The sequence below is a fragment of the Cebus imitator genome, unplaced genomic scaffold (assembly GCF_001604975.1).
Source record: "Cebus imitator isolate Cc_AM_T3 unplaced genomic scaffold, Cebus_imitator-1.0 Scaffold70, whole genome shotgun sequence".
Taxonomy (NCBI): Eukaryota; Metazoa; Chordata; class Mammalia; order Primates; family Cebidae; genus Cebus; species Cebus imitator.
In genome coordinates, this window is record NW_016107385.1 from 5,664,226 (window position 1) to 5,673,936 (window position 9,711).

Here is a 9,711-nt window from a genome sequence, read left to right on the forward strand (position 1 = left end):
AGTTTCACTCTGTCACCCAGGCTGGAGTGCAGTGTCACCATCTGGGCTCACCGCAACCTCCGCCTCCCAGGTTCAAGTAATTCTCCTGCATCAGCCTCCCCAGTAGGTGGGATTGGCTAATTTTTGTATTTTTAGTAGAGACTGGGTTTGGTTTCAGCATGTTGGCCAGGCTGGTCTCGAACTCCTGACCTTAGGTGATCTGCCCACCTCGGCTTCCCAAAATGCTGGGATTACAGGCATGAGCCAACATGCCCAACCCAAATTTGATCTTTTCTCTCAAGTTATTAAAGGTTGAGGACATCTAATCTGAAAATCTGAAAAATGCTCCAGAATTTGAAACTTTTTGAGCGTCAACATGATACTCAAAGGAGATGCTCAGTCGAGCTTTTTGGATTTTTAATTTTCAGATTTAGGATGCTCAAATAAGGAATATATAATGCAGATATTACAAAGTACAAAAATATCTGATATACTGCTGGTCCCAAGCATTTTAGATAAGGGATACTCAACCTGTAAATGTTTTGTTCTAAAAGATACAGTCACGAATCTTTTTCAGCCTATTGGCTAAATAAACTACAATGATAAGCCATTAATCTTTCAAGATTTGTGGCTTAGAACTGCAGTTACTATGGATGTGCAGAGAGGCCCTCAGGTAGTGCAGTGAAATCACGTTAGTATGGCATATTTTAAGTTTGGAGAAAACTGTCCAAGTAGTTCAGTTTCAACATTAGATCATTTTACTACATTCCTTTCAATGCCATCACATCTTTGAGAAGTTAGGCTGTAAGTGGTGACTGTGAAAAAGAACTGTGCAAAAATCAGTGTGGAACAGGAATGACAGCAGCCACATCCAAAGTTGGGAGGTTGTACGTATTAGAAATTTTGGTTGCTTAAAATGAAATATTTTTAAATATTTTTTACTATGTGTTTTTTTTTTTTTAAAAAAAAAGCTACTAAGTTTTCAGGATGTAAATACTAAGTTCTTTGGACTTAAATACGTAATAAATAAAACCATTAGATATTTTTGGCCTAGGGAAGCCATGAAAAAAAATACTAATGCTTAAGGTACCATAAACCTCTAGCTTAGGACAGCTGCAGAATTTAAAAGTGGTATCAAAATCTTAATAGCCTTTTTTTCTATGCGACCAAGTAACAGTAATAATAATTACTAAGAGATACTGAACACTCATTATGTTAAGCATTTTACATAATAATTTTTAACCTCACAACAACCGTATGTGGACTATTATCTCCCTTCTTTTGCAGACAAAAAAATGGGTGTTTAGCTTATTATTATTATTTGTCTTTGTTTTTTTCCTTTTTGTTGAGAATGAGGTCTTGCTATATCACCCAGGCAGGTCTCGAATTCCAGGGCTCAAGCTATCCTCCCACCTCTGCCTCCCTAAGAGCTGGGATTACAGGCGTGAGCCACAGCACCGGGCAGAAATGGGTGTTTAGAATAACTTCCCCAAGGTAACCCATGCCAGTAAGTTACACCATTTAAAGAATCTTCTATTGCTTTAGAGAAAGCTTACTGTAAACTGACATAATTCTCAAATCACTTGAAGATGACAACTGTGGAGGGAGGGACGATATTAAGCCTTAATTTTCTCCAACCTTCTTCAATGTCTGATGTTGGCCAGGGACATTGGCTCATACCTGTAATCTCAGCAACTCAGGAGGCTGAGGTGAGAGGACTGTTTGAGCCCAGGAGTTCAAGACCAGCCTGAGAAACACCGCAAGATATTATCTCTTTAAAAAAAAAAAAAAAAAAAAGCCAGGTGTGGTGGCACACTTTTGTAATCACAGCTACTTGGGAGGCTGAGAGGCAGGAGAATCACTTTCGGCCAGGACTGCAAGGCTTTAATGAGCTATCATCATGCCACTGCACTCATGCCTGAGCAACAGAGCAAGACCTATGTGTGTATGTATATATATGCATAATTTCTTTCAAAATATACTTAAACTTTTTCTATTAAATAAAAGAATACAAGATCACCTCCTACTAGGTAGGTTACAATCTAGCAAGTCTCATCAAAACATATCGGTTTCACTGGCAATAATCTGTTCAGCATTACCCTTAGCAAACTAACAAAAAAACAGAAAACCAAAAACTACATGTTCTTTCTTGTAAGTGGAAGCTAAATGATGAGAATTCATGGATACAAAGATAGGAACAACAGACACTGGGGCCTACTTGAGGGTGGAGGGTGGGAGGAGGAAGAAGATCAGAAAAAATAACTGCTGGGTCCTAGGCTTAGTACCTGGGTGACGAAAAAATTCTGTACAAGAAAAAAGAAAATGTATATATACACAATGGAATACTATTCATCCTTTAAAAAGAATAAAATCCTAGGCTGGGCACGGTGGCTCACACCTGTAATCCCAACAGTTTGGGAGGCCAAGGTGGGTGGATCACTTAAGAGTTTGAGACCAGCCTGACTAACATGGTGAAACCCCATCTCTACTAAAAATACAACAATTAGCTGGGTGTGGTGGCATATGCCTGTAATCCCAGCTACTTGAGAAGCTAAGGCAGGAGAATTGCTTGAACCCGGGAGGCAGAGGTTGCAGTGAGCTGAGATAGCACCATTGCACTCCTTCCTGGATGACCGAGCGAGACTCTGTCTCAAAAAAATAAAATCCTGTCATTTGCAGCAAAATAAATAAATCTATTAAGGAGAAAAATACTGTTGAGATAAAGTAATCTTTGAAAGAAAAAAGCATAGCTTCATGGTTTGCTGGTTATACTCTACTGGTACCTTTTGTGTTTGTAACGTTACATCTCATTTAGACATACGAAAGCTATCAGCTGAACGATGTGGGTCATATAAGGTGTCTTTTCACTTAGAAAGCACTCTGGAATAACATGCAGACCAAAGTTTGAATCCCAGCTTTTCTTTACTAGCTGTGCATCTATTTTTTCACCTGTGAAAATGGCATCAGGCTGGGTATGGTGGTTCACATCTGTAATCCCAGCACTCTGGAAGGCTGAGGTGGACGGAATTACTTGAGGTCAAGAGTTCAAGACCAGCCTGGCCAACATGGTGAAACCCCATCTCTACTAAAATTATAAAACTTAGCTGGGCATGGTGGCAGTCACCTGCAGTCCCAGCAACTTGGGAGGCTGAAACAAGAGAATTACTTGATTGCTGGGACAACAGTTGTTCCCAAGTTGCTGGGACAACAGAAGGCAAGGTTGCAGTGAGCTGAGATAGCACCACTGCACTTCACCCTGGGCAACAGTGTGAGGCTCTGTTTCAAACAAAAAAACAGGAAAAAAAAAAGAAAATGATATTAATAAAACCTTCACTGGGTTGTCAAGATTAAACAAGGTAATTTATGTAAACAGCTCCCAGCATAGAACCTAACATAATCTCTTTTCTTCCTTTCTTTTCACATGGCAGAGTTAGAATCATTTCATTCCTTTTTTTCTGTGGTTCCTTTTTTTCAGTGGTTCTTATTAAGCCAAGTCTGCCATCTATGTAGGGTAACTTTGGTATATACCAGTAGTGTATTTATGGCCTGGCTTGCAATTTAGTCACTCACAACTTAGATACCAACTGCATGAATAATGTAATTTCAGTGATGCCTTATGAAACTATTATGGATGTGTACACTTTTCATTAAACATCCTCTCCTGATGTTTCACCTTATATAAAGGTATATCTGATGCCATCTTTACTGTGACAGTGATCCCCACAAGATACACAAAAAGCTAAAGATTCTTTGCCTCTCAAGTATATACCTTCATTAGTGATCTGTGCTGTCAAGATCTCATTTCTACACATACTCCCCTCCACCCTTCTCCCTCTCCTGCTCTTCTTTCAGAAACTTGGTTTTTCCCCTATCACCAATAAGGGTGTGAGAATGCTGCCTTTCTACTGGACAGTGAACTAGACAAATGCAGTAACTCACTCTGATTACTTTTAAGACTGCAGAGTGATCTATTCCAGTCAGTTACTTCAAAAGAAATTGGACAAGACAAAAAGGAACATTTTAAAACACAACCTTACCATTCCAACATGCCGATCAACATTAAAAAGTCGTTTGTTGGAACCTTCTTCATAAAGTTTAGAAAGGACTAATTTTTCTACCCCAAAGACAACACCATCTTTACATCTGATTCCAATAGCTGTACTGAAACAAGGAGAAGAAAATCAGTTTTTTACGTGAAAAGAAACTTCATCAACTTAAATTTAACAAAAAAACAAAACAGGTAACATTTAAGGCATGCCAAATACCTTAAAACATTTGAAAACCAGAAAGAGAAAACACACTAAAGTGTAATAAATACATTAAATCCATATAAATATCATGTGACCCTCCCTCCAGAATCTAGCACATCATTTGACTAAAAATATACTAATATATAAGTATACTTTGGGAGGCTGAGGCAGGTGGATCATCTGAGGTTGTAAGTTCGAGACCAGCCTGACCAACATGGAGAAACCCCGTCTCTACTAAAAATACAAAATTAGCCAGGCATGGTGGTACATGCCTATAATTCCAGCTACTCAGAAGTCTAAGGCAGGAGATTCGCTTGAACCCGGGAGGCAGAGTCTGCAGTGAGCTGAGATCGCACCATTGCACTGCAGCCTGGGCAACAAAAAAGAAACTCTGTCTAAAAAAAAAAAAAAAAAACCCACATTCATTTTTAAGGCTTCAATTTTTTTAAACTATTTCCTCATCTTTGCATAAATGTGACTTTAAAAATCATATTTAGGCTAGCCACAGTGGCTCACACTTGTAATCCCAGCTTTTTGGGAGGCCAAGGCAACCGGATCACTTGAGGCCAGGAGTTTGAGACCAGCCTGGCCAACATGGTGAAACCCTGTCTCTACTAAAAATGCAAAAATTAGCTGGGTATGATGGTGCATGCCCGTAATCCCAGCTACTGGGGAGGCTGGGGCAAGAGAATTACTTGAACCCAGGAGGCAGAGGTTGCAGTGAGCCAAGATCATGCCACTGCACTCTAGCCTAGATGACAGACTGAGACTCAAGTCTCAAAAAAAGAGAGACACAGAGATAGAAAAAAATCTTTGCTCAATCGAACATGTGACTAATTGCATTGGGCATTTAAAACACAAGGTAAATGAGAAAAAATAATAAGGTCACAAACCTAATGACCAAGGAAACCTATGATACAAATCAAGAATTTGAAAATGGAAAACAAAAAGATGATAATCAATGTGATTTTTATAGACTCTGAGACATGGATAATCTAAGTAGATAATCCTGGAATCAACAGGAAATATAGGACTGGGGCTCATAGAAAACATCTGGCCTAGAAAGAGATCTGGAAATGAATAAATTGAGATTTGGGGACCTATACTAATTTGTACCCAAGTAACATAACAAAGTCTCATTACCAAAAATATATAAAAGGAGACATGTAATACCTGGTTAAAACAATGTTTCTTACCTACTATTTTCCACAGCCTTCATAGCATATTCAACTTGAAAAACTCTTCCGTCAGGAGAGAATGTAGAGGCTGACAGGTCATACTAAGGAGAAAAGGGCAAGAGTAAGCTTCTATCTTTGGTAGTAATGACCACACAATTTCTTCCCCTCAAAATGGCCTAAACATCAGGAACATGTGGTATCTCAACAAAGACCTTGCTTTCAAGAGAGGAAGGGAAACCTGTCAGAGCAGCAACAGTAGCTAAGATAAAGCTATATATACCTTAGATTTCAGCTATTAAAGTGTAATGGATACAAGTCCCAGGGGAAGTCAGAACAGTTTTCACACAGCCCACAAAACTCATTTTTGAGGCTGGGCGTGGTGGTTCACGCCTGTAATCCCAGCACCTTGGGAGGCCGAGGCAGGTGGATCACCTGAGGTCAGGATTTCAAGACCAGTCTGACCAACATGGAGAAACCCCACCTCTACTAAAAATACAAAATTAGCTGGGCATGGTGGTACATGCCTGTAATCCCAGCTACTCTGGAGGCTGAGGCAGGAGAATCGCCTGAACCCAGAAGGCAGAGGTTGTGGTGAGCTGAGATCACGTCATTGCACTCCAGCCTGGGCGACAAGAGCAAAACTCCATCTCAAGAAACACACACACACACAAAACCAAAACACATTTTTGAAAAAGATTAATATTTAGAACCAGCACTGGAGTTAGAACATTTAAATTTGTAATCATAACTCTGCCATTAACAAACTAAAAGACTTCAAATCGTTCAACATTCATCAAACACTTAGTGAGCATCTATTATGTTGGTCACCATATGGAATACAAAGATGAACACTCATTCACCAAGTCCTTCAATTTCAAATCAGACATGAATCCAGGTGCTAGAGATACAGCAGCAAATCAGAAAAGGCACTAAGATGAAAATAAAAGAGTAAAGCGATAGAAGAAACTACTACTGACTACATCATCAGGGAAGGCCTTCTGGGGCAGTTATATTTAGGATGAGTCAAACCTAAATGACAAGGACCTAGCCATTTAAGATATGATGGAAAAGCCTTCTTGGCATTTGGCACAAAGATCTTAGGGTTGAAATAAGGCTAGCACAGTCAAGGAACAGAAGTAAGCTCAATGTGTCCCGAGCACTCTAAGCAGCAGAAAAAAAGAGCAGACTGTGTTAGTGAGGTAGTTGAGGGCCAAATTATGATGGGTCTTCTAGGATGGAATAAGGACTTTGTATTTTATTCTAAATGCAATGAGGAATTTAAGCAGTGGGGTGGTATGATCTACATTTTTCAAAACCTTATTCTGGTTTTACGTGGAAAATGAACTGTAGACAGAACAACAGAAGTAAAGATAAGGTGTTCCAAAGACAGTGGTAGTAGCTTACATAAGAGAAGAAGTGGAAAGGAATACCTTTTGAGGGTATAGTAAAAAAATTAAATAAACAAAAATGAACTTGCTAAGTCAGGCGCGGTGGTTCACACCTGTAATCCCAGCACTTTGCGAGGCCAAGGCAGGTGGCTCACAAGGTCAAGAGATCGAGACCATCCTTGCGTACATGGTGAAACCCTGTCTCTGCTAAAAATACAAAAATTAGCCAGGCATGGTGGCGCGCGCCTGTAATCCCAGCTATTCGGGAGGCTGAGGCAGGAGAATTGTTTGAACCAGGGTGTGGAGGTTGCAGTAGGTCAAGATCGTGCCACTACACTCTAGCCTGGCGACAGAGCGAGACTCTGTTTCAAATAATAATAATAATAATAAATAAAATAAACTTGCTAAAGGGTTGGCTCCAGGAGTACAGTTAAAAAAAAGGAATTAAAGATGAATCACAGATTTTTTTCATATGACCATTCACTGAGCTCAAGACTGTAGTAGATTCAAAATGGCAAGGTGAGGAGAAAACCCAGAGCTCTTTGACATTCAGTATGAAATGACTATTAAACAATCAAGTGGACAGATATATCAAGCAGATAAACAAATATTCATATCTGGAGTTCTTGGAAGAAGTGAAGACAGAAGATAAGCCTTCAACAGTGGCACTTTCTGAGTCTGTTTCCTGATCTCTGAAACCCAGATCGTTAACTCTACCATTGTTAATAAATTATCCCACATGGTTACATTATCAAGTATTTTTTAAAAGGTTTGTAGAAGTGCTGGGCACGGTGGTTCACGCCTGCAATCCCAGCACTTTAGGAAGCTGAGACGGGCAGATCACAAGGACAAGAAATCAAGACCATCCTGGCCAACATGGTGAAACCCAGTCTCTACTAAAAATACAAAAATTAGCTCGGCATGGTAGCGCACGCCTGTAGTCCCAGCTACCTGGGAAGCTGAGGCAGGAGAAGCACTTGAACCAGGGAGGTGGAGGTTGCAGTGAGCCGAGATTGCACCACTGCACTCCAGCCTGGCAACAGAGTGAGACTGTCTCAAAAAAAAAAAAAAAAGTTTGTAGAATGAAATACTACTAATTGAAAGTATTATTAATATAGTTGCAAAGTCAATTAGCTACAAGATTACTGGGCACTTATCCAAGAAAAGTATAGCAGAACTTAGCATTCATAACCGAATGGATTTAACCACTCCAGACATTAAGTTGCCTATTATCAAATTTAGACACCAGTACTTGAATTTAAGGCTGAGCATGAGAATCTTGTTAAGAAGTAGAAATTGATGAACTGAGAAACTCATTATTCAATAACTCTAGTGCAAATGACCAATAAATCTTTTAGAAACTGTATTTTTTTATGTAGAGAAATACATAAAAGGAGTAAACTGACTGCACATAGGCTATACGTTTAACAAAGGAAAGCCAAACAAGTTAACAGGTCTCACTGCAAAATCCTCAACAGTCTATCAAAAGTCTGAAGCGGTTAAGTTTCTATGTGACCATTTAAACATTTACGGAATAAATGCCTAAAAGCGCTATTAGGTAATTTTTGTAGGAAAAACAAGGACAAAGGAAATACTGAAGGATTCATGAGATTTTAGCTTTCCAGATCATTTTAATTCTGTTCCGACAGGGTTTCCAGTGACTCTTAGGCTGAGCGGTCGATGATCAGTACACTTAAAAGAAAGAGAGGGCCCGTGAATCAGCAGCACCCTGGGAACTGCAAACGCAGTCCACAGAAAGCACGGTCTCCAGACCGTGGAATCCCAAGCCGCACTGCCTCGGTGGCTCGCTCAAGAGAATGCACTATTTCAAGCCTCACGAGTTTCCACTTTCGGTTTCCCTAAGCGGCTGAAGAAAGTGACTCAGCAATCCAAAGCTGCTCCAAACCTCACTGCGGGCACGTCAAGCTGGCTACACCTGAGCTAAAAAGCTTCAGGAGTCACAGTCACCTGAGACGCGGGCCTAGCACAGAGGGGATAAAGATGACCGGTCTCCAAACAGCTGCAAGTGGCCCATCCAGCCGAAGGCGGCCCCAGAGCACCCCGAGTCCGGGCACCCCATGTGGTCTGATGGAGTTCCCTTCAAACCCAAACCTTAGGTTAGACTATCACACAGAGAGACAGCAAACTCACCCCAGTGCCGATGGAGCTCATCGTGCTAAACCCGAACGGACGCGCAGGGCTTCCAGGCCTAAAGCGCTTCCCCTACACCACAGGACCCCGCAGGCTAGTAACAGGCCAGCTCATTGGCTGCACCACCAACCAATAGGCTTTTTCTCTATGGCTCTTTCCGCGGCTGCGTCCCCCAGGACGAGGAGTATTGTGGGAAAGAGGCGGGACGCGAGAGGTGGGAGGGCGCAAGTGCAGAAGCAATAGTGGAGGAGTTAACGGAAGGCGAAGGTTCCTGCTTCAGTCCACGTACTTTGAGCTGCCTGGCGTCGTGGTATTTCAGAAGCTACAGTGTTCCTTTCCTAGGAATTATTATTTATCTTTTATGTTATTCTTTCCTCGTCACTTTATTCTTTCTTTAAGCAAAAGGGAAAGATATTCGTATACTCTCACAAAGAGTAGAAAAGCAGTAGGGGCCAAGTCACCTGACCTCCTCGGCTTCCCGGCCCAGACCGAGTGTCTTGATGTCATCCACTTCACCTGTTTATGCTCAGGCTCTTGGGAAGTTTCACTTCAAGCGTATCATGTTTGAATTCAGCTCGGAATTTTACGGAAGTATTAGTGCTGTTGCTATGAGTATAACGCCTTTTAGTAGAATTAAAGATAAGTCTGGGCCGGGCGCGGTGGCTCACGCCTGTAATCCCAGCACTTTGGGAGGCCGAGGCGGGTGGATCACGAGGTCAAGAGATCGAGACCATCCTGGTCAACATGGTGAAACCCCGTCTCTAC

General features: G+C 41.1%; 1 protein-coding gene across 1 annotated transcript in view; it reads right to left on the bottom strand.

Annotated features, from left to right (window-relative positions):
* PSMA3 (proteasome 20S subunit alpha 3) overlaps positions 1-9,069 on the bottom strand; it is a 28,964-nt gene extending 19,895 nt beyond the window's left edge. The window contains exons 1-3 of the mRNA XM_017530895.2: positions 8,947-9,069; positions 5,426-5,508; positions 3,971-4,140 (exon numbers count right to left, since the gene is read on the bottom strand). Coding sequence (XP_017386384.1) covers positions 3,971-4,140; positions 5,426-5,508; positions 8,947-8,967 — 274 coding nt within the window. The 5' untranslated portion in view covers positions 8,968-9,069. The remainder of the gene's footprint in view (positions 1-3,970; positions 4,141-5,425; positions 5,509-8,946) is intronic.
* Positions 9,070-9,711: the final 642 nt, after the last annotated feature.